The sequence below is a fragment of the Chaetodon auriga genome, chromosome 4 (assembly GCF_051107435.1).
Source record: "Chaetodon auriga isolate fChaAug3 chromosome 4, fChaAug3.hap1, whole genome shotgun sequence".
Taxonomy (NCBI): Eukaryota; Metazoa; Chordata; class Actinopteri; order Chaetodontiformes; family Chaetodontidae; genus Chaetodon; species Chaetodon auriga.
This window is the reverse complement of record NC_135077.1, coordinates 13,771,507-13,797,036: the sequence shown is the minus strand read 5'-3', so window position 1 is coordinate 13,797,036 and position 25,530 is coordinate 13,771,507. Positions and strand designations below refer to the sequence as shown.

The 25,530-nt window shown below is 45.1% G+C and overlaps 1 protein-coding gene across 6 annotated transcripts; it reads left to right on the top strand.

Annotated features, from left to right (window-relative positions):
- Positions 1 to 25,077, top strand: LOC143319123 (uncharacterized). Of its 6 annotated transcripts, XM_076727754.1 has the most exons (11): positions 1 to 105; positions 700 to 863; positions 6,048 to 6,125; positions 6,207 to 6,271; positions 6,388 to 6,504; positions 8,794 to 9,574; positions 14,392 to 14,565; positions 15,430 to 15,619; positions 18,291 to 18,364; positions 21,790 to 21,918; positions 22,986 to 25,077. In XM_076727754.1, exons 4-11 carry the CDS (start codon positions 6,263 to 6,265, stop codon positions 23,099 to 23,101), a joined length of 1,590 nt encoding a protein of 529 aa, XP_076583869.1. In that variant the 5' UTR covers positions 1 to 105; positions 700 to 863; positions 6,048 to 6,125; positions 6,207 to 6,262; the 3' UTR covers positions 23,102 to 25,077. The 6 variants fall into 6 exon arrangements, with proteins under 6 accessions (XP_076583869.1, XP_076583868.1, XP_076583874.1 ...); XM_076727753.1 differs by lacking the exon at positions 1 to 105 and having other exon boundaries at positions 526 to 863; XM_076727759.1 differs by lacking the exon at positions 1 to 105 and having other exon boundaries at positions 623 to 863; positions 6,210 to 6,271.
- The last annotated feature ends 453 nt before the right edge of the window (positions 25,078 to 25,530 follow it).

The following is a 25,530-nucleotide window of genomic DNA, read 5'->3' as shown; positions in this document are numbered from 1 at the left end:
ATTGACAGTCGGTCTCCGGGATTATTCGTGAACTCAAGTGCCCCCCAAACCGCCGAAGAGAGCTACAACTGTTTTAACAGCTGACACACTTCCCATTTCGATCAGGTCAGTCGCTCACAACTCATTTCTCTGTCTTTACACTCCGATGAACCCAGAAATACACAGCTAACCCCTGCGTAAACAACAACAACAACCACCACCACCACACTGGTACAAAAGAACAACAACAACAACAACAAAGAGGAGCCGTAGCCTGTGCAACACATCCAGCCGCGCGGATCCACGCCCTCCATCTCTCTCTTCATGTCTGCGTCTCCCTCTGTCCAAAAAAAAAAAGTGATTTGAAACCGCGGAGCCTGTTCAGAAAGTGTCCTCCTGGGTGTCTGCTAACCCCGCGGACGACTCCATAAAAGAACCACAGAGGCTGCTGCTGTGCAAACCCGTAAAACTTCATCAATAAAGGAATTAGCTTCAGGGGGGGAGATGACTGGTTTCATTCTCCCACCCGCTCATCTACTAAACGATAGGCTTCTACACCAATGGAGGGAAAGGAGAGATACGAGGAGGAGGAGGAGGAGGAGGTGTGGGAGGAGGCGAGGGGGTGTTTAACAGTCCTACAACCATATTTTCTGTCCCGTTTATCCGCCATGTAAGCCAGTTCGCCACTACTGTAAACTAACTTCCTGCATGTGGCCGTAGGTGAAACGGGATTTCTGGGCTGAGCGGCGGCTGCTGATGTCTATGCTTGCTCTTCTCCTCTCTGTGGATGGTGCGTAATATCATCTGGAGAGGCCGAGGCCGACATTTTACCCCGGTCCGGAGGAGCCTTCACTCCGAGGGGACATCCGAGGACACGCGATAAGGTAAAGCACAGCTCACAGCTTTCTGCCCACTGGTGAATAAATGCGCGTTTACGCCAAGTTTAACGACTGAGAAGTTATGGACACATCTTTGCACTATTTGGAGAAAAAAAAATATGTAGGCTTTTAACGGTCTTCTGTGATAAAAATGGCCACTTTCACACGGATTTACACACAGTAGCATGCATGGCACTGAGGAACTACACTTGATTTGGAGTATTTTAAATGCACCACATCCAAGGATTGATTGGAAATGTAAGTTGGAATCCACGAAACATTATTTTACAATGTAGGTCACGTATTTATATTTGAAAACTTGTGCTGGGATACATTTCTCCAGCCCCCTTTCACGATTCATTGTATATTTACACTTCTGTTACATTTCTCTTACATACATTTCCCATATTCTTGCGCACATGTGGGAAGATAAAATCGCTCCCAGTGTGTTTTTTTTCCCTGCAGACTTTCTAGTTTTTTTGTAATAAAGCTACATTTTATACCGAGTGCAACTTGCCTGGGCCTGTACAGTAACATTACCACCACCAATCGGCAGCAGCACCTGCAGGTGGACAAACAGCAGCCAAACTTGCTCTGTGATTTATTCTTCGCGTCAACTTTAATATTTAACAAAAGTCCGTGACGGCGTGGACTGAAAACAGACTTTATGCCTTCATGTGGCTGGACCCGTTAAACGCTGAAGCCGATCCACATGCTCAGAAATCGGCCGTATTAACAATTAATATTGGACATCCGGTGGCACTGCCAGCTGCGCCCCATTTTTATTGTTGTCTTGCGCTGAAAGGATCCCTGTTGTCTCGGCTGGATACTCCGCGACGCGTGGTGGCTGCTTTTGGTAGGAATTTCTGCTTTCTTTTTATCACAAATACAAATGCATGAATTGTGAATGTGCAGTGCGAAACAGAAAAGAAGGTCTGCTTGTGGAAGTGCGGCTCCGCGGCTCGCCGTGCCATGCGGGACACACTGCTGGCTGCCACCATGGCACCTTCTCTTCCCCGCTCCGACTCTGTGTGTGCTGCTGTTGTTCTATCCAGCTGTGCGGACACACAGCGCCGTCATGCCCCGTCAGTTCTGCAGCACTGATCGGTTCATCGGCAGATTGACAGGTTATTTTCGGGGAGAGCATGACGCGCATCGGGTGGACAGGGAGCGAGGCGAGGCGAGGGGCGGCGGACGGGGCCACTTTGGCTCTCCATCGTTACGAGAAACGGAGCTCCAAGGACACGGAGAGGAGAGACAGGGGGCGCATCCAGGTCGTTCAGGGTGTTTGTTCATTTTGTTCTCTCTTTGCTTTGAATCACGTCTCTCTTTTTTTGTTTAATAAGAGGAGAAATGGAGATTTCCCAGGCGAGACGGAGCTTTGTCCGCCGCCCAGATTTTTTGGAGCTTTAATTTGGCAAATTGGCCTCCCAGACAGACCGACAGCCAGACCGCCCCCCACCCCCCGCTCTCCCCTCTCCGCGCTGTGTTCGGGCACACTCTCCGCCATCACGGCCTCTTTATGGACTCCTGTCTAATTTACTTTTTCCTCAATCCCGCCTCTCCGTGCGTAACCTTCATCCATTAGTAACCGCGCTGTCCTTTATTACACCAGAGTATTTTCTTTTTTCTAAGGAGGCCTCCAGCTGCTAAAGGTTTATTGTCTGGTCAGACTGCTCATGCTCTAGATTTGCCTCATGGTCCACTGTCAGAATGACTTCCTTCCACTCTCAGATGTGTTTGGCACATGTTTGGATGAAAGGAATTGTGCGTTATAATCAGCTATAGTTACTCTATAACACCTTTATTTTGAAAAAACAAGTTTTCACTGATATGGGATAGAAATACCTTAAAGTATTACAAAGGTAATTAAAAACTACACACACATATCAGCACTAATGATAAAGTATAATAACTGACTTTTATATACCTGTTACCCCTTACAATGATACCATATGACAAAAATATCATGTATATGTAATATATACGATAATATTCAGATTTTGTGCCGCAAAAACACTGTAATACACTGTTTAAATAAAATAGAGCAATAAAATAGAGCCAGAATATAAGAGGATCAGTCCATTACTCAGCAAATCTATTAATTTATATGAACTGTTTTGACGATTAATTGTTAAAGTCCTTAATCAGCCGAGTCATTGATTATAAAACAATGATTAGTCGCAACCCTAGAATATAGCAGCGTTTTGGTATGGTATGTTGTGGCCTGATATAAAAACATTTCAATACCCTGCCCCGTGTTACATAACAAGCTGTTGCAAGGATATGGGGTCATTTGTATTTAGCGTTTCCCGTGCTCACCAGTGTTCAGGATAATTGCTCCAGTGCATTACTAGTGTATTATTAGTAGTCGGTTGTAAGCATATGACCAGAGTTGTTGTGAGGGTGAGAAGGCATTTAACCGTCCCCTGAGGATCGGTCTATGTAACAAGTAAAAGTAACTTCTGTCATGAGCAAAGTGCTCTGCATGAACCCGTCTTACCGCACTGCGAGTGTTGGTATACGTGTTTGTTTTGTATTTGGTGTCGTTGTTACATAAGCTGCAGTTGTGTTGGCATCCACTTTGCTCCAGGAGTCTTGTTTACAAAGGGCTAAATGGATCGTTGGCTGAATGTAAAGCCAATGGTTACTGGTGGTTATTGACCCACAGCGGTTTGAGATGAAGCAATTTCCTTTTGTTTCCCCCGTTGCCTTACCGTGAACTCTGCCTGTCAAGAGTGTGTTTATGAGCGTGGAGACCTTTGGACCGAGCCTATGTTGAATCAACACACAATAAATGATTGCAGGATTGTTATTGTGCGGAGGCACACCTGGCCCCTATATCAGCCAGAGTATGAACAAATACAAACAAGAATCTGTGTGCTGCATCGTTTCACTGTGTAAATTTACCTTGTAAAAACAGCAAATACCTAGAACAGCACTGTATTCAGATAGAGAAGAGTACGCCATTGAGGTCGGTGAGTTTGCATGTTTGTTGCATTCTTGTTTGCATTAAGGGAAATATTTTCATGTACGGGATTTTTTTTTTAATACTTTTATCCTCAGTAAGGAAAGAAACACTCATAAGGAAAAGAACCTGCACAAGTTGAAGCAAGCTACTACAAACTACTGACATAAAATGTACAACATTTTAATTCTTATGTAAACTCCCAGTGCTTTCTATCTCAAATTGCGCTGCTCTCAGCACTGCTGCTGAAAGTTTGAAATGTATCCTCTGTACGTCCATAGCTTGCTCAGATTATTAAAGTCCTTCCACCAGTTTGTTATCTCCTTCAAAACACTGTATGTGTCTGATAAGTGTTTGTGTACACAGCATGTTGGTAGCTGGCTTGCTCTGTGTGCCAAATACCAGTTTTCCATGTGGCGTGCCAAGGCGGTGTCATAACCGCCCAGCCAATCCTCATTTCCTCATTCTTGTGTGCCTGAGGTCAATCCACAGAGAGCGTATTATGGCATTGTTCTTGAATCACTGAACCTGGGTCAGCGTGAGCCGCTCTTTCCTGGTTTTCCACAGGTACCGAACAGTAGGTCTGCATTGTTCCCTCTATGTGTGTGTGTGTTTGTGTGTGTGTGTGCGCGCGCGTGTGCATTGCTCGGTGTTTCATCATGTCCCCGTCTGAAAGGAGCTCAGCCTGATCAGTAGTTTGCGCTGCGGCCTCCTCTCTAATGGAGATTTGTAGTTTTGGTTACACAAACATTAGCTGATCCAGAGCTGCACTGCAGGCACAAAAGATCTCATTGGTCGAGTTTAACCGTATTGGGTGGAGTCGAAGAAGCAGTTCTTTAGAGGGCAAGTTGGCTAGGTGAAAGCATAAGGCTGGCAATATTCTGTGTTTTTATTTGTTGTTATTCTTTATCAAGAAACGCAACAAAAGGACCGAAACCCAGCGATAAGTTGGCCCCGCTACGAAGTGCTGTGTGAGTCTTCAGCAGCTGATCCGTCGTAGTCCTCCGTGCCATCGCGCTCCACTGTTCAAAATCTGATCCACGCTGTTGCGCTGGTGATATGAACACACACTCTGCAGTTTATTTTCTCTCAATCCCACATCCACCGTCCTGCTGCTGGAAATACTCACGACAGCCTGGTGCCTGATTTTAAAGATTTACGTCTTCAGGAAGAACCAGTAGGTAGGAAAGTTGACTGTGGTGTGATTGTGCATGTGTGCTGCTACGTCAGCTGTTTTCGCCGGAACGCCCACGACACATTTCTCCTTAAACCGTTTAGGCTAATCAAAAATGGCAGTCCGATGCAAGCCAACTCTCATTTTCCAGAGGAGTGCTAATGTTTAGCCCTTATAATATCAGCTCCCTGTCCCTCACTGAGCGAGTGAGAGGCTCTGTTTAGCTCTAGTCTGTTATCATCGTCGTCCGTATCTTTCCAAACTTTCCTCCTTTTCTGGCTCAGCTGTCGTTTTTTTTTTTTTCCCCTCTGGTTCAAGTGGTGTAATTTTTAACAAAATAACATCAAAGTTAGACTTTGATATGTCTTGTAATAGTAAGAACACACGGTACTGAACTGACAAATGCGAGTTGGTAAATATCCACATATCCATCTAGAAATGTTGCTCGAATACTTTGCTCCTCTTCACAGTGAAATTCAACCTTTATCTCGGCCACAAAAGCTTCAGTCTTTGCTATTTTAAATGCTGATTGTTGGCAGGTCTTTCTTAGGAAATGATATGTCCTACATTTCTGGCAGCGGCGTGTTTTTTCATGTTGAATAAATAGATGTATTTATAGAGAAACTAGCCAGCAAATGTTCAGAAACAATAGCCGTCGTGGCTGAACAGACAAAAAAAGAGCTCCGACCTCATTGACGTGCATTATCCTCAGGACGACACACAAGTTTGTTATTAAAAAGGCACATTTAAAACTATTTTATCTCCTTTCTTGCCGTCATCTCTTCTTTCTGTGCCAAGCAAATAAACTGAATTCAGTGACAACGGACTGATTTTAATGTAACTGTTAATCCCTCACAGTGCTCATATCGTGCTCACTCTCATGCTCAAGACTCTGCACAGACACACTTACATCCTCCTGCATCTCTATGGTTTAACATTGTGTATACTTTCACTGGTTTGTTGCTGTATAATTTGCATTGTGGCCTCTGTTGAACCCATGTCTGATTTCCTCCTTCTCTGTCCCTCCTCTTCTTTTTTCTCTCTCCAGGCTGGGAGGCTGAGAGCTGCAGGGCTGCGACATGTGAAAAGAGCTCCACCCCTTGACCCTGTCAACTCTCAACCTTTGGTAAATCACGCCGTCTTCCTCTCCTGTCTTCTCCTTGTTTCATGTGGATGTTCACATGTGAACTTGGGTTTGTTTTTGCAGCAGAACTCACTTGAACTGACGTTGTGACCGCGACCTGACACCCTCCTGCCTCGGGCATGCCTCAGGTAAAGTAGTAGCGCCCCTGAAACCTACAGTTATCGTCATCCGTCACCTCTGAATGATACCCCCCCCCCCCCCTCACTGCCTTCCTTTCTCACTTTGTCCGTGTGTGTTTTTCCAGCCGGGTATGAATGGGATGGAGCCTGCGTTTGGCGAGGCCTACGGGGGACACAGGGGTCTGCTGAGCCCCTACCCTCTGGCCATGTCGCCACAAGGGGGCAGGACCGAGTACGACCAGGTGAGGCAACACGAGATGAAGAGAGCCGCAAATTTCTCAAGTCGCATGCCCCAAAGTGGGACTTCGCAAGGGCTTTGAATATCCTGAAATGTTTGTTTGTTTGAGAACAGCAAAGTACGGCCTTTAGTTTTTTTTTATTGATTTAATATACCACATTTAAGCCTCAGCCTCAACCCCAGAATTCACACACATCCAGTAGAAAATGTGAGGTTTCATCATGACTTTGTGATAATTTGTAACGGCCTTGTGGCTTTGCCTTTCCTTGAAACAAGGCAGAATCCTTGGATATCACTAAACAAGACCTTGAAAATCATTGAAAGTTAAAAATGTTTGCCCGGTTAATCTGGCAGTGGTCCTGCAGTGGTCACCTGATTTTTCAAGCATGAATTATGCCTCGTCCACACGTACACAGGAAGCTTGGAAAAAGCTAAATTCACAACTGGGTCTCCTCCAAATTTCGTGGCAGTGTTGGATTATGTAGCAGTGACCTCTGTAGTGCATTCATGCCTCTGTTCCTCAATATAAGTGAAAGAGTGACTGCACACATGTGAAAACATGCCAAAATTTCTTTTAACAGGTTAGCACCAACGCTATTTTGGCCATGCCAGTGCGCAAAATAGCTTCATGTAAACAATGGAAATAATGCCGTAAACTCAGCTTTACCTGCTACGTTTTGAGAAATAGTCGTGCACGTGTGGACCAGGCATCAGTCCACGAGGGAGGAGTGAAAAGCGAAGAGTGGATTCAGCTCTATTCTGGTGGGATTAGTCCTGCAGGGGAGGCTGGGTAATTTTGATAAAGGCCTGAAATCATTTTCACTTGTTATAGTATGAAAAGCAAAGGCAATCGCTCCTTTCTATTTAGGTCTCCCAGTAAACCAGGACCTTCAAACCAAAGCAGCGAAATACAATTCAGCATTCGCTCATTTGATTATTTCCACCTTTTCCTACTGTGACGTGTCAAAAATGCCCGCTTGGATCAAAGTTCACTTCCACACCTCGGCCTTGGGAAGGTTGTCCCTGAGCACTTTACAAAACGAGGCCAAAATCCTGCCACACTCCAGTTTACAATAATGGATACACAGTTTGGTCCATGTAACGTCTAATTTTAGAACCCACTTATCGAGAGCTTGAAAGTGACTGATAATTCAGAGGGGAGCTCACAGTCGATGTTCGCCACAGACTCCCTCAGTTGGTTGATCCGGTGGAACTCGGCAGCTCGGCGCGCAGTGTGAGTTCTGCGTAACAACTGAAGGAGTAGAAAAGGGTTTGATAGCTTCAATAGATGCCAGCTCACTGACTGGTGAAGGAAAATAAATGTGAGCGAGAACCTACAAGCTTATTTAGTCACTTACTGCAGCGTCGTGTTACTATCTGGGCAGGTCTCTGTTTGTATAGCTGAACTCATTCCTGGTGAATATGTGCACACACACTTCAGACTGCCTCTTTCCTGTTATTTCATATAGGCACTCAGAAAGAGCCACTTGAGTTTGCAGCAGTCTGTGTAGATAATTAAATTACAGATTATTAATGCTAATCTTAATGATAACATTTTAGAAGGCTTCCTGTGATTTTCCTGAACATTATGCTTCTATAGAACAAGCTCTGAAATACAGTTTGGAACGATGAGTTTAATTAACAGCGGGGTAAATATTTTATCATACCGCTTTTTATAAGCGCCAGTTTTCTGTGTGTTTTTTAAAATGTGGGTAAACTGGCGATGGACTCTTTTGCCTTTACCAGTAGACGAGTTTGCCTTTGTGTTTTTTTGGTGTCATGTTCAATGTCATGAACATGCCGGAAAACAGGGAACAAAAGAAGGCAGCATGGAGGCCGGTGACGTATCATGGTGGTTACTTTCTTAAATCTTCTATGAGATGATGATGACCAATATTTATGTGCCACCATTTGCAACTTGGGAACAACACGCATCATCATTTTGCGGGTAAAAGGGGCAGAAGTGAGCGTGTCCACCCGGGTTTCATGTTTCGCTCACTCATCACTGCTGATCGGAGCAGGACCTGATGTATGCTCACAGCACTGCTGCGGAGTCATTTGACTTGGGAATGAATGCTGATTGTACCCTTTCCCACTGAAGACAAAAAACAGATGTTAGTGGGTGTTAGGAGTTTTTTTTGTCTAGTGTGAAAGAGGCTGTGCTGACCTCCCCTGTAATAATACAGTACATGCTGACGTGATGCAGGATTAATGTTAAAAAAATACAGAATGTGGAAAAACTGTCTATTTTTTCCAGATCAATCATATTTAAGTATATCTCCTCCCTTTTTAGAGCGTGCTCCTCATGCTGGGCTCCCCGGCATCGCCAAGGAAACGGCCCTTTGAGTTGCTAAGCGACCTGGTGGACGACGGTGGCTTTGGCGAGGACCTACACCCGGAGCGATGGGACGTGTCTGCGCTGGACGAGATGGCTCGCTACACCAAGCTGGGCCTCGGGGTGGGAGGGGAGCTGCTGGCCTGCTCTGAGGAGGCCGTCCTGATGGGCCGCTGGGGGAGAAGCCGGGAGGAGCAGGAGAAGGAAGAGGAAGAGGAGAGGAGGAGGAGAAACAAACACGCGGCACCTTCCATCACCCAGGAAGTCCAGGCCACTGCTGCAGGAAGGGAGGAGCAGTGTATCTCTGTTGCCACGACAACAGAGAGGGAGTTGTGTGTTGCAGGAAGAGCGTCCGGAGGAGGACAGGATGGGGGGATGTCGAGGGAGCGTACAGTGGAGGTGTATCAGGTGGCACAGGAAGAAGAAGAGGTGGCAGCGGCGGCGGCGGCAGGTTTGGTTCTGGAGCACTGCAGCGAGGAACACAACTACTCCCTGAGTCAGGGCGAGGAGCTGGGGGCAGGGCCCGGTCACAACTCCCAGACGGACGGGGTGAGGGTGGGGGACACGCAGCAGGAGGCGCGGGATAGGGAGGAAAACCAGGCCGAAACTGAGCTAAACCCAGAGGACGAGGAGCAGGAGGAGGAGGAGGAGGAGGACGAAGAGGAGGAAGAAGGAGACGAGGGAGCAGAGGAGACGGCGGCGGAAGCCGAGCTCTCCAGCTCCTCAGAAACCGAATGTGGTGAGTTGTGCTTTAAGTTCGTCTTTATCTGTGCGGGAGGACATCTCGGCCGATCGCGGCGCTGCCAGCAGCCCGTCTGCCCACACAGGAACCGTCTGAATGTGTCTCAGGTCCAGACGAGACCTCAGACTTGGTTGGCTGAGCAGAGACACATTAAATACCAAAGTTGCGGGTGTAATTCCCGGACAACATACCACTTCAGTGGCTACAGTTTTACTGTTATGAAATGGCTTTGAGGGTTGGAGTCTCTTCATGTATTTAAATACCATCTGTAACCGCCACGCTGCTCTGTCTCCATCGGGGGAGCGGGGGCTTGTACTTGAACATGTTAAATAGGGTATGAAAGTTGGTGCAGATTGTTAAACAACCGTTACAGTAGAACTGGATTTTTAAGTAGCTTCAAAGGCATCACAAGCATGCCAGCTACAGACTGCAGCGTTCAGCTGGTGTCTCCTTACTGAAAAGATCGTTTTTCTTGTCCCATTATTTCTTCATACTTCACTTATCTCTCAGTCACCAATATAGTGGGTACACAGTAGAACTGAGGCAATGATCACATGATCAGTTAAACATGCAGCCGTTCTGGAAACTGATTGATGGTTTGAGGTATTTTTCAGGCGAAAACGTCAAACATTTGCCTGTTTCGGCTTTTCAAATGTGAGGATTTCCTGCTTTCATCTGTTTCATATCACAGTGAGGTGATTATGTTTGGGTTTTCAACTCTTGGTTGGACAAAACGAGACATTTTGAAGATGTCGCCACTGGTCTCAGAATTTTTATAGACGAACGATTATGAATGGGGAATATGATTAGCAAATCTATCGATGATCGGTGACTACTAAGCAAACATAGACTTAATGAAGCCCCGTTTCCACCCAACATATCCAGACGTTGTAGTCTCAGGGACTACTTTTCAGTCAGTCACACTGTTGTCGGTGTGTCCACCACAGTCTAAAGACCTGCAAAGATTAGGCGAATTAGTCCACTGGCATATGAAAAAGGCTGCTTTTTTTATGCATGACTGTACAGCGCTGTATGTTGGACCATCTGTTGTACGCTTTCTTCTGTAACTCCATGTTGATTTGCTGAAGTGCAATGAACAAAAAAGCAAGCTGATTTGCCGTCGCAGATTTAGTGCACTCCACCAATCAGATATGTTCTGCACTGCAAGCCCCACCCCCAAGGTCCCTGTAATTTTGGAAAGTACTACCCCCCTGAGCAGGGGCTTTTTGGGGGGTAAAATAATGTCTCTGGAACTTAATTTAGACCCTGGTCCCTGCGGTGAAAACACACAGAGTTCCTCCAAAGGCTCCTCGTCTCTGGGGAAAGTTCCTGCGGTGGAATCGCAGCTTGACTTGCTTAGTGATTTATTGACTTGCATGCTGACCTTATTCATTCCTTTCCAGAGAGACATTTGTTTTCACAGCCTGCACGTGTGTGTCTCACATGAAAAACACACAGATTAATTATCACGCACAGTGTACACATGCAGACGTACTTTCATGCCTCAGTGCGGGCGTGCTATAGAGCCTCCAAGTGAATTTAATTTCAAATGAACAAAGTCTTAATTGAACTCCCGGTTATGATGGTTTGAGTGGCTGATTAAAAAACATGTAATACAAATGATTTACACATATTTACCTAATCAGCTCATCCACATTGACACTTAAAACTGTTCATTGAGTCATGCTCTAAGTTCAGAACTCTCACAGTGACTATATCACCCAGATTTCCACCATGTTAATGTGAATTTAAGGACAAGTGCACAAGGCATTAGCGACCTTTGACGACTTACTGTATTCCTCTATTTTTAGACTGAGTATATCTAAATTTGGCTACTTTTAGCTGAACAAAAATAAACCCTTCAGTATTTTCGCCATCATAATAATAATGACCTCAGTGTTTCTGAAATCCTGGCCGTGACCCAGGGAGTGAACACCTCCCTCAAAGCTTTCTCAGACTTGAAAATGTCTAATAGTCCCCTGAATTTAGACTTGAATAAAATTGCGATAGTGGTAAAAATCATCAGATTAATACACGATTTTTGCACATGATTTATTTTTTCATACCAGTGATTGCAGTCCATATCCCCCAATGTTAAGAAATCCTGAGAAATTCCTGGATCTGCACCAAAAAATCCCTTTTTGTTAGACTTAAGTCAGACTTCTCATCATAAAAACAGTTGCCTAATGACAGCTGTGACTACAAATTGAGTGTAAATATAGATAGAAAGTGTAGGGTGTTTTCCAGGCATGTAGGTTTTAGTGAAAGATGCTATCCAGTTGCATTGTGGGAATTGTAGGATCCAATGTTTCTGGATCTTAAGTCAGGACATCTCAGCCTCTGCTGCTTCAGTTTTGACCAGTCTGTTTTGAACCTCCAACTTGATGAAAATATAATAATAAATCGTGGTTTCCCCTTAATTTAATTATTTTTCAAGTTATGGTGTGAATCAACATACAGACAAAGAAACAGGGCTGAATTCAAGGCTTCTTTTCAGAGGTAGTAGTGCATCCATTAGGACATAAAAGCAGCATTATTCACATTAACGAGCTGAAGCTTGTTCCACATGTGACTTTGCTGGTTGCTGTTAGCTCAGAGCATCATCGACAGGGCTTAAATGTCAGGGGTGATTTCGTGTCCAGAGCGCAGGACATGAAATATCAACATGTACATTAGATAACACACGTAAACTTACTTCACTTCAGATTGCCATCTTTTCCCAGGCCCTCTCTGTGTCTGATCGTCCTCCCCGTAGAAAAAACAAATCACAGGCTTCTTGTTGCAAGGTAATGGAGAGGTCGCTGGCTCGCTCTCAAAGACCGGCCCAGGTCATATTTCAACTGTCGCGAGACACCATTGTCGCTTTCTATTGTTGTGATAGTGTGTTGTGTGTGTGTGTATGTTTGCCCGGTTGAGCTATTCTCACCATTAGCCCTTGGCGAGGGCTGTATGATAGATGGGAAAGTGTGTGTGAGCGTGTGTGTTTTCAGCGAGGGGTGGCGGTCGAGTGAGTTTAGGAGTTCGGAGAGAAGGTTTATGAGCGTTGTGTTTGTGTGTGTGTGTGTGTGTGTGTGTGTAAAGCTATATAAAAGAGCCATGGAGTGAAAGATCGAGTTGAGGGGAGAGTGCAGACAATGGCGCTGTCTGCAGACTGGACCAGACGACATGATGTTACATAAGCATCTGTGTGTGTGTGTGGGGGAGGGGGGGGGGGGGTGAGAGAGAAATGCCCTGGCTGATGGCTAGGATAGGACTTCATGTTATTAACTTCCAGCCTGATTTAATCCTGCTACTATTTCATTATTTGCAGTGCGTTTTTTTCTCTTTTTGTTTTTGTTCCTCGGCTCTGGTGGATTTGAAGAAGCGTCTCTTCTCTGCTCCTGCTGGTGGAGCTTTGCTTGTTGTATTATTTATGATACCATTATTCATGGCTCTGCGCGCCTGAGGCTAATCTTCTGTGACGTCTGTGTGCTCGTGTAGGTGTCTGCCTCTGAAACAGCATACATGTATGCAGTTTTAGCTCGTGGTGGCTTTGTCATTAGGACGTACAGCATCTGTTTGTGGATTAGGGTTCATGGCGTGATTTCATACCATGCGTACGTAAACATTAATACCTGTCAGTTATGATTAGGGTACATCTGTCATATTAAGTTGAAGGGTATTGCTCTTCCATTAAATATGTACCGTATGCCTGTCAATGTTGTCCACCTCCGTAATAATGGATGGGAGTCTGTTTTCTTCATTATATATTAATAAAACAGCCTGGAGTATATAGTAGGTCTCAAACCTCCAGTGATCCTGATGCAACATCTGAACCAGATTAGAACACTAGATTACACTATTTCTTTGATCATAAAAAATGAGTCTTGTTGAATATTTCATTTTAGAATGCATTAACGCCGACTTCAGAGATAGAGGCAGATTCAGGCCAAAAACATGGGCACTAAAGCCGCATTTGTCAAAGTCTAAAGTTTTTTAAAGATCTCTTTTTTTTGGCATGCCTGGTCCATTATGAAAGTGACAGCTGGAGAGAGACAGGAGAGGCAGGGACAGAGAAGGGGGGCGGGGGGCGACATGCAGCAAAGGGCGTCATACCCAGGCTGCTGCAGAGAGGACTCAGCCTTTATGCGTAGTACACGCTGTACCAGGTGAGCTACCAGGACGCTGGACCGCTGCGTTTCAGTGGTCATCTACTAGTTGTGGGAGATACACATTTGTCACCCAATAACAATGATCAGCTGTGGTCAGAAGGGTCTCACACTCTGCTCGTAAAGGGTCGACTAATGTAGGAACCTGTTAGCTTAAATAGCTCATTTCTACAATGCTGTGGTTTTTGATTTCCATGAAGTTTGTCATGGATGTCACAGTCCTTGAGAGGATGAATCCTAATGGTTTTGATGACCTGATTTTTCTTCTTGCCTTTCCTCGCCCTCTGGCCAAACAAGGGAGGACTGTCAGGCGAGTTCCTGAACACTTTCCTGCAGAGCGTAATCCCTTTCGTTTTGGCTAACAGCATGGTCGTTCATCTGGTGCCACGCTTGAGTCGAACTTCACATTTCTGACCCACTTGTGGGGCAGTCAGCCCGGCTGTAGGCTTCAAGTCTTTTTTTTCATGAATTGCTTATTCAGTCATGTCTTAGATAGTGTTGTTTAAGGGCCGTTTTTCACCGTGTTGGTTTCACATCATGGAAATCCAGTTACTTTTTTACCTTGAAGATTTGTGACACAGCTGCAAAGCCTTTACTTCATTTGTGTCATTGCGTTGCACAAATTAAGAATTCTGCATACGTGTGTTTGGATGTGTTTTGAATCAGAGGTGGAGGCCGAGCCAGCGAGGCAGCCAGGCGAGCGTCCGGCAAAACGTCGCTGTTTCTGGGAGTACCGACGTGCTCGAGAGACGGCCACGAAGAAGAAACTGGGCGGAGACGTCCACTGGTCCCTGTCCTGGAGCTCCAGCACTCTACCCAGCACGCTGTACCGCCGAGAGGGTGAGAACACCACATTATTGAGTACCTCACAGTCACAGTGCTGAAATGATGACACCATTAACAGATCAATGAATGAACGAGACAATTCATTTGTGGTAACTCATGTGACTGTTTTCATATAGTTGTGTTTTGGCTGTTGGTCAGACAAAGTAAACAACTTGGCATTCTGGTGAGCTGATAAAGATAATTGATGTTAGCTGCAGCCCTCGTCACTCAGAGGTGAAGCTGGGAACGGAAGCGTAAAGAGCCACTGAATGAGAGCCTTGTGGCAGCAGGAGTCATTAGGACGACATTCACACTGCAGCTGAAAGTGTCCCATTTCTTTTCTCTCATGTGACACAAATCGGATCGGGACCCTCAGGCATGTGCCCTACATACAACTTTTATGTCAAAATATGAATTTTTCAGCATTTCCCTGATAAGTGAATCTTACATCAGGCGCAACTGGAGCTGTGCACCAGTTTGTGTTCTTCAGAGGAATCCAACAAGATACAGTTCATTAATGTGATCCTGTGCAATGGAGTCACAAACTAAAAACGAACAATTACCGTTATCACACACTTATATATACTCTTTAACTGCTTCTTTTATCATTTCTTTGAGGTGTTAAAAGCTAGGATGCTTTTTTTGTAGCGGCTGTATTGAGTTGAAAAAATGTGGATGTGTTGGGACGTCCATTTCAATTTATTTCTCTGGTTTAGATTTGTTATCTTGCCAAGAAATGTAAGATAAAGTTAGGTGGGCCTGAACAGTGTTTGGTAGCACAGCATACGTTTGGACTTGAATTGGTGAGTGTTGAAAAGATTGAACCAAGGAGGACTTTAACATACAGGTGTTGAGTTAATCCTGTCGTCCTTTGTCCAGGCAAAAAAGGGCGGCGCAAAGCTCGTAAGACAGATGCCAGCGACCTGACACCAAACCCACAGAAGCTCCACAATATTGGCGAGCAGCTGCAGAAGCTCAACGCTGCCATCGACGGCATGGGTCCTGTCAATGACCTGCCGGCCGTGGCCCGGGCCCGGTCCCGTAAAGAGAAGAACAAGCTGGCCTCCAGGTACCCGACACCACTTACTGCCCTCCTACATGCTCTACACCAAGTCAGAGCTCAGGGGACTTTCTGTATCGATTTCCGAGGCATGAGTGGGCATTTCGAGAGGTTTTCAGTGTTTGTAAATTGTTTGCAGAAAAAAAACTGAAGAGAATCCTACAGGGCTCTGTGGTTTGGTATCCTGAAGACAGTCTTCATCCTTGTCAAGATTTTCAAATGTGTGGTGGATTTAAATAAGTTGACCTTCTAATGCTGTTTCTGGAGGACGCGGAAAGGGAAGAATTTGAGGGGAAAAAAAAGAAAAAAGAACGTATTGTGGAATTTATGATGGAAAATGGTCTTAATTCCATCGTCTTGGCATTTTTATTATGAAGTGTCAGGAATAATTTCAGCTCTTCCTCAGCGGAACACGGTGTACCATACTGAAGATGGCCTTTTTAAAATGCAGCCTCTGAGGAAGCGATATACAACTCAAATGATTTTAAAAATGGAGGTCGCGAGTGCGTTTTTGAGCTGATTGTCCCTTTTTAATGGGTTTAGCTTGGACAAGAGCATGATGGAATAAATTAAGGAAGGACGGAGGGAAACAACAGCAGAGATGAGACGGAGGGAGGCAGGATGAAAGGCTGAATAGGAGGAAAGCAGGGCAGAATTGAGGAGGGAGACAAGGAGTTTGATGAGGAGGGAGAGGAGGGTCATAGAAAGTTCATCTGCGGAGAGAAGGAGGGAGGGGAAGAATTTGGAGGAAAGGACATTATTACAGACGGTTTAAAGAGGAGAGGGACTCTGGGAATATCTTATTATTCCAAACATATATTAAACACGGCACAAACACACCGTCAGATAGAAAGTTTGGGCGAAAAGCATGAGAAAAATGGTAAAAAGACAGAGGCAGCGAGGGGAGATAGGAAGTTCACAGTTAAAGTCACCGTGTACTTCACTCATACTGTAATGTGACTGAGTTCATGTTTTAATTCAATATGCAGGAATTTCCTCTGTGAAGATTTATGTCTTTTTGTACTGTCATACTTGTGGCTGCCTGAGAACGGATCAGAGTCAGCAGTGGGATTATCAGAACCACCTCCAACCTCTCTATTCATTTCTCTGGCTTGTCGAAAACAACCTACACGGGGCATTCGGGCGGCGTAGAGCAACAGCGCTCGCGCAGTTCTTCGCTGTGGTGCCTGCAGCTTGGCCAGACACTCCAATAAAAGCACAGGTAGCAGCTGAAAGGCCACTGACTTAGTGTCTAGACGTCCAGGAATACTCCACCTTTTTGGAAAATATGATTGTGTACATTCTTACAGGGAGTTACATGAGAGGATTGGTATCAGTTTAGCAGCTGTGTGTTCAGTACAGAGACTGTTTCAAGGCATGTTTAGCTTATCTTAGCTTAGCTCAAAGACTGAAAGCAGGTGGGAGCTGGTAGCCTAGCTCCCTCAAAGGTGCCTCAAACTTCCCAAAAGCTGTTATATACACAACTTTGTAGTTCGAACTACAGCCCTACAGCAGGCAACAGATGTGTCATCTGGTGGACTTTTACCAGCAAATGAGCGGGAAGTTGTTCGTTTGTGTGTACCTCCAACGTTGTAATGAAACAAATCTGGTTGAAAAATGTTTGAATAATTTGTCCCTGCAACACGGTCCACATCACAGTGACTCTGCTGCGTCCCTCGTGAGTCACAGTTATCTGTCATCACGTGATTGGTTGATAGATTTGGCCTCAAAAACAGGTAAAGCCTCAGTATTGGATACACCTCCAAGTATCTCAAAGACAAACCACAGTGGCCATTTCCCGAGAACCATGCAACCACCAGAAGCTTTTAATTTGGTGAACATGTTTTTCCTCCCTTCCAGGCAGCCACTGGTCTCTTCTCATTCAGCATGCCACTTAATTCAGTTTGCAGCTGTAGGTAAACCTTCACAACGAACAGCGTGTCTTCTTTGGGGCTGTTTTCGGTTTTGAATTGAGAGCAGGGATTGTTTCGAAAACTCTGTATTGATGGTGTGTTTAGGGGCCTGTGGGAAGGTAGGTCATTTAGAAACCCGTGGTACATGTTTTAACTTCCTTTGTACTTTATTAGCCCCATCCCTGCAACGATTAGGAATAGCTAAGTAATTGTGTGGTCGTCTACATCCTCCCCAAACCAGCAGTGAGCGTGGTTTAGAGTGGGATCTTATAAGAGGAAAACGTGGCTGAGAGGCACAGTCCAACATTTCAACATGCAGGGAAGCACAGAAGGAGTATTCTGTCCAACACCAGCAGCCTGCAAGTGTTTTGTTTCCTGAAGTTTCATTTAGCTGACTCACAGCTGAAAGGAAAGAGAAATTGTGTGCAAGCTGCAGAGTATAGCCCCCATGAGACGTATTAATATTTAACATGCATTGATTGATTCATTCCCTGCTGCCGTTTTTCATCCCCAAATAATCTGAAACCAAAGCGACCATTTTGCTTCAGAGCCACGGTGTCAAATGGTTACTGGAAGAGTGGAGGAATGAGGGAGGCTTCCAGTCAATCTCCCTCACAGTTTGGAAACACATCCTCCTCTCATTGCTCTCCAATTGTTCTCAGTGTGAACCAGCAGACGCGGTAACAGGGTCATGTGGAGAACGGCAACACTACAACAGAGTTTCTTGTTCCAGAGAATGACTGTGCTCACTTTTCCTCTGTTTCCAGGGCCTGCCGGCTGAAGAAGAAGGCCCAGCACGAAGCCAACAAGATCAAGCTGTGGGGGCTCAACCAGGAGTATGGTCAGTACTGCAGATGACACACGAACCGCACATCTAACTCCTGTTTTGTCATGTTTTATCTCCTGCCCGAGGATTGCGTTCCTCTCCCTGCGTTCGTTGGCTTTCTTAGGCTCCTTTCATCAAATTGCAGGAATTCAGAAAACAAGACTGAGTTTGTTTATTCATGAAAAGTTTTTATTCACAAAATATGCTCGAGTTCATGATTCAGTGCTGTCACTCTAAAGGGAAGTAACAGATGTAGGTCAGAGCCTCTTAACTTAATACATGACCTTATTGTCAATAAATATTGTGATGTTATGCAATACAACACATCCTATTAGTGCCAGCCATGCTTCCTACTAATTACCAGTCTCCCAGTGTGACTCCCCCAACCCATCAGTCCTCTGCTCAGCCAGACAGCCCAAAGCCACCTGACCCCTTTTTCATTATATATTTATTTTTTCCTCCTGGAGCATTTGCACTGATGACACATCCAGCGTGTGTCCCCAGGAAATTGTAAGTTGTAACTAACTTCAGCTGGATGCAGGCTCCAGCAGGTGATTATCAAGCTAAGTTTTCCTGGTGTTTGACCTGCACACCTGCCTGCTCTCCCCTGCTGGTGCAGCTAACCTGTGGAAGTGTGTTATTACCTAACTGAAAGTATTACTGAGCTGGGAGTCCTACATGTTTTGGCAGTTTTTTCCTACACTCTGCTAATCTGATCTCAAACATACATACATCCCCACCGTCACATCCTGCGCTGAATCAGACAGATCCCGATGCTTCGTCTTAGTATTGATTTAGTGACTGGATGACTCTCTGAACAGTAGCGGCGGCTTCGTTTTTCAGGCGTGCCTCCAGTATAAAAACCATCAAACTGAAAGAACGGGCTCTGTGGGAAGAGAGCGTCCAGTTTGTTTTTCTTACTGTGTGAATTTGTCTCAATCTTAGAAATAAGCTTTTCAGCTGTAGAAATTGGACTTATTTGGAAATCAGGCGTCAATCAGCAGACATCTAGCTGCCTTAATGGCTTACAGTTTACATAATGTTTAACTGATTGATTTAGCAACAGTTATTATCAATGAAGATGAAATCCCATCAAAGCCGAGTGGCTCATTTCCACCGTGGTCCTCCGAAATAACACATCTAACAGCTGCAGAGTGATAAAGCTGACGTGTTGCAGGCTCTCTTTAGAAGAAGACTAAAATGCAGATTGAGCTATAAATGAATGAGAAACCATCGTTTCAAGGTCGCTTTGAAGATGCGCTGTTTAAGAAATCAAGTTAGCACAGAATGCTAATAATAATGGCATGTTAACACACAGATTGAGGAGAAACCTGAGCAGGGTGACTTCACTTCATCCCTGATAATCAACACCTCTGCTCTGCCAAATCTGTCAGCTTAGTCCCGCCTCCTCCTCCTCCTCGTCTGCTTTGCTCCGACTTCTTTGATTTCAACCCCAACCAGCTTTCGTCCGACTTCCTTTGTCCTTTTTTTCCCCTCCCATTTTTTAACATTCCAGTCATTCCCAATCCCGAAGCGGCATTTCATTGCGCAGGCTTTAGTTGTGGCTCCCGAAAAAATTTTTGCCCTACTGGCAGGAAGCCAAAACACACAGGGCTTAACCTCAAACATCGCCTCGCTTCCTCTTTCCCTCCTCCCCCTCCTGTGAATTTCTTCTCATTTTTTTTTAATTCTCTCATTGGCTTCCTCTCTCCGTCTTCTCTCTCTCTCTCCATCACTGTAAATAGCATCTACACAAAACACACTTCACATGCTCACCAGCAAATTCAACAGAAAACTTCAAACAAGGAAGACTTTGGTGCCGTGCCAGTGTGTGTGAGTGTGTGTGTGTGGCCATGTGTTGCTCACATTATGGGGACTTAAATCTGTACACAGTCACATTGTGGGGACTCGTCCTACTCGTGGGGACAGAATGCAGGTCCCCATAATGTAAATCATTACATTTTAAGGTGGAGATGTGGGTTAAGGTTAGGGTTAGGGTTTGGATAAGTCTCCAGGAAATGAATGTAAGTCTATGTAATGTCCTCAAAAGTGATGAAAACCTAACGTGTGTGTGTGTGTGTGTGTGTGTGTGTGTGTGTGAGAGAGAGAGAGAGAGAGAGAGAGAGACAGAGATACAGAAAATAAAATACAAATAGTGAGACCCACTGTGGTCCTCCGCCCACACACCCCCTCCCCGCTGAGACGAGTGCTGGCCTAAAGAGGAATCAGATCCATCCGAGAATAATGCACACTGACAGGAGGGGTGTCATGGCGCCATCAGGTCACCTGACCCCACAGAGGGAGGAGCCAGAATCACAGAAGGTGCTGATGATTCACACCATCAGCAGCAGAGATAAGCCTCAAGCAAATCCTGTTTTTGGAGTGAGAAAAGACGGCTGATCTGGTGCTAACTTCCAGCAGCCGCCACGTTAGAAAGCATCCTGGAAAGTGTTAATTAAGTGTTGCGTGTTCCACTTTTCTGCCCTCAAGACGCTTGATGTAAAATCTCAGTGATGATTTTCATTATTGACATAAAATATTTCAAAATAAAACAAAATGTCCAGCGCAGTTTCCAAGAAGACATCTGCAATTGTTTGTGTTGCTGATCAGCTCTCCAAAACCCACATTTATTAAGTTTACAGTGATACAAAAAAAAGAGAAAAGCTGCAAATCTTCACAGTGGAGAAGCTGGAACCGACGACTGTTCGGGCTTTTCATTGAAAAGAGACTGAAATGATTAATCAATCCAGCTCTGGCATAGCAGCGTGCTGCTGAGATTTGTTGTAAGGAAATCTGCTGGAGTGTTTTATAATACAAGAACAGGAAACAAAGAACACACAGGGTTTAACCAAGGAAGCGACACTGTCTCACCAGTCACACCTGGAAGCTGCCCAGTGCAGCCCCAGTCTCATCTGCTGAAGGGTTTCTCAGTGTGTCATGAGGGAGGGGGCACTGCTTCACTCTCTCCACGTTAATGCATCCTTCTGGCCATGAGCCCACTTTTCGAACCTCCACGTCCCCCTGAAGTATAAACTGAAGTTTGCTTTCATTTCCTTGTACTCTCTCTTTTTTGCTCTTTAAAACAAACATCCTCTCCATCCCATGAGGCACCAGGGATTTGGGGAAGTGTGTTAGTCATTTTTGAAAAGCAAAATGTTACGCTCAGCTGGTGCTGGATCAATATTTTCCCAAACAAAATGAGTCACTGACACTGAGTATCGAACATGGAATGCTTTGTCAGAATAATCTATTATATCAGAATTTTGATCATTTTAGAGTTCTGTATTGATTTTTGAGTTCCTGTATGGCTGCTTGTGTGGCCCCAGTATGAAATGTGTTCAGTAAATACCCAGCCCTCCATGCTGGTGGAGTGTATTGCTGTTCCACTGCTCTCCGTCAGTGACTATCAGCTTCAGCATCATTTGTCTTTCGTTGCACAGAGAACTTGTTGGGAGCTCTGCTGCGGATCAAAGAGGTGATCCGACGGCGGGTGGAGAGCAGCGAGGAGGAGGACACGGACGAGCGAGGGATGACCCAACGCCTGGAAGACATTCTCCGAGAGTCCAGCGGTGAGAGACACACCAACAGCCCAAATCTTTAAGAAATGTGTGCATTTTGTCCTGTTATATCATAAATACAAAGAGGTAGAACCATGAGTGTGGAGCTTCATGCTAACATGTTAGCATACATGTTGTCCAACACCAAGCAGTTTGCTTTGTTGTGATTTATCCATTCTTATGACTGCAGTATCTCAGGAATTTCTTCTAATATGGCAGAAACGTTCACTTGAACTCAAGGATGAACCGATTAGATTTTGATGATGAACATCAAGGTCACTGTGACCTCACAGAACACATTTTTGGCCATAACTCAAGACTTCATACACTTGACGATGAGAAAATGTCACACAAATGTCTCGTAGGATAAAATGAAGTGATGACATTTTATATCCAAAAGGTCAAAGGTCAGCTTTGCTCTGATATCATAATGTTGTGCAGAAACACTTTTCTGGCCATTATTCAGCACCGTAACTCAGGAGCAGAAGGGCAGATTGTGACCATATTTCACATTTGGTCAGATACTGAACTGGTGACACTCATGTTGGGCGTCCACCTTCAAACTGTGGATCTTTAGATCTTCTGTGCTGCTGGGTTCAAGATGTGTGTGAAGCATCCACATTTTACAGTTTGTAGCTTCTTTGCGGCAACATCCATATTTTAAGTCCACCACAGGCTCGTTGGTTGAGCTTCAGGTGGTCATTGTTGCACCGTGTGATGAAGCTCTCCATCAGTCCTCTGTGCTCCTCTGGAAGACGTGTTTCTCACTGGAAATGATTCGCTGGAATCATACATGTCAATATAGTGATAATTTCCATTTCAAAATACACTTTTTTAAAAGTGTTCACTATTTGGAGTCTGGACAGACATGGATGTAAATGCAGTTTGACTGGTGGGTGGAGGGATACAAACAAAAAGGCTCAGATCTTACATTTAACAACAAAGAAAGCAGCTTTTTTAGGTTTTGATGTCTGCCTTAGCCATTTTATCTATATTTAGTTTTTTCTTCTAAGGACCTATATCTGTCTTGTCCTTTCCTCTCTATCACACTCCCTAATTTATCTCCATGACAACCGCAGGTCCTTTAGTCGCCGGGCGGACCAAAGACTTTGTGCAGAGGATTTTGGCGGCCAGCGCGGGCGGTCAGAACCAGCACAAAGAATCCACGCAGGGAGATGATGAGGCAGCGGGCTAAACTCACCCAGCGTCCCCCCCGTCCTCCTCCTCCCTCCCTTCCCCTCCCAGCACCACCAACCAACCTGACCTGACCAAGCTTCTCCACACCGCCTCCACTCTCACTTTGTACACATTTGAGTAAGAGATGAAGAGGTGGAGATACTGGGACAGAGGAGGTGGAGGAGGAGGAAGGAGTAGCCTAAACAAAACGGAAGTAAATTGCCACCCTGCTCCAAGTCCTCTCCTGTTGGCCCTCCAAACAGCAGCCGTCATCACCGCTCTGTCCCTGCAGGCTGCACCGCAACCACCACCAGGCCAGAGCCGCTGCTGCTGCTGCTGCTGCTGACGTCTCTGTATTCTGTGTTCTGTCTGTCTTTCTGTCTGTGTGTGTGTGTGTGTGTGTGTGTGTGTGTGTGTGCACGCGTGTGTTGGACATGTAACATAGTGTATGAGCGTGTATAGTGTACCTCTCTCCCTCTGTGTGCTGTATTTGTATCCCAGTGTGCCTATGAATAGACATTGCACTGTTTTGTAGATGGTCGTAGTTGCCGGCAGGGGACCGGTAGTGAGCCGAGGGCGAGGGGGCATTTGAGGATAGAGGAAATGCTAAAATAAGGAAGTGAGAGGAGCCCAGGCCTGGAAGACAAAGAAATGGGTGTGTGTTTTTTATTTGGCTGGGCTCCTATAGAAGCACTGCATACCATTTGGATTGCATCGGCATCTGAAATGTCACTAAATGTTGTGACACACAACAAGTGATGGAGTCCTGATGCCAGACCAGCTGTTGATGGAAACAACAGCCTGTTTGTTGTGGAAAAGTCCATGGAGCTTTAATACCCCTCCCCCCCAAAAACACCCTTCCACCCCATCAAAATGTCAGCAAAGTTCAAACTGAAAGAGAAAACTGCACCTTAATTCAAACTGACCAAAGATAACTGATACTGCTGAACCACTCGGACACCAAAACCTCTCACTGCTTCAGATGCTGCCAGCCATTAACACATCATTTTGTTTTGGGAAGTGAGGCATAAGTGAAACATTTTGATTGTTGTCATGTTTACCCACGTGCATCCTTCAGGGATGACGATGACGGACTTTAATCCCCCTCACCTAAATGCACTATTATCATGGACCCGAGAGACCGTGGTGTGACAGACGGGAAATGACTGAGAGTTTATTGTTTGGTCAGCCTTTTAGCTCTGCAGCCTGGTGCTCCTTTAGCTAATCTGCAGTGGCTTTATTTTCACCCACAAAAGGGAAGTGTCCTCAATGCCTTCCCCAAGCCCTCTCCTCAACCCCTGACCTGATTATGTAGCGCACCTTCCTGAATTGCAATGACAAATAGAGAAAAACACTTGTAGATCTAGAAAGCAAATAACTTTGATTTGTTTTTTAATTATGATTTTGTTGTTTTGTGGCTATGCCACAGCCCACGTGGTGGGTGTCAGTCTTGAGAGTTTTGAAATCTGCCTTTCTTCTGTGGTCTTTGCTGAAGCTGAAGACCAACCTGTCCAAGGTCTCTAAATGTTGTTGGACATAAAAAAAAAAAAAGTCAAGGACCCTTTGAATTGCACTGTGGTAAAAGCAACTAAGCACCTTTGAAGAGGGCTTCAGATCCTCCAAAAGAGAAAAAAGACTCTTGGCACCTTTGTCTAAAGACAGATATTGATTGAGAGACTTGTTGTGGGCGCTCAGCGCTTCGTGACCGACTGGTGGTCTCTGTTTGTTTCGGTATGGTGCTACTGTTTGATGAAAAAATAAAAAGCAATGCAAACCTGAGCGGAGGCATCAGGCAGTAACTGCTGACTGGGTTTTGGCCTGCGAGCACGTACTGTTGTAATAGGCAGTTTGTTTGCATAATGACGCCTTTCTGAAGTGCCTGGAGCTTAAAGCCACAGGGACCTGTGTTATTATGCCTGATCTTAAACCCTATTACAAGGTAAAACCTAACCCGTGACTACTGCTCCGAGCTTGGCCTCGCTTGACTTTACTTAGAAGAAAAAAAAACTGTAAGCCTGTTTTAGGTCCTGTCACATAATTCGCCAAAAAAAGTCAACCAAAATATTTTGCTTTCAGATTAAAACGCATACATGGACACAGTAGCTGGCACCGGTTTCTGTGAACATCATCTCTGGGAAATATCAGTGAAGGAGTGGCTGTTAGCTAAGCAATCCCCTTTTGTTTTTCAACCTTGACAAGCTCCCATCTGGGCTGCGTTCCAAAGCTGCTGCTGTATAACATACTGTTCCCTCCTATGGAAACTCCATTTCCTGTCTCAACCAGGAGAGGAGCAGTTAACCTTAAACTCTTCACCTCCTTGAGGCCGTGGTCATTTTGAATGCTATGGATGCAAGAATCCAGGGCAGTTTCTCTTGCTCCTGTTTAAGTTTCTGTTTCCTTTTCACTCTGGGAAATGTTGCTCACAGATGAGTATAGAAGTGTACTGTA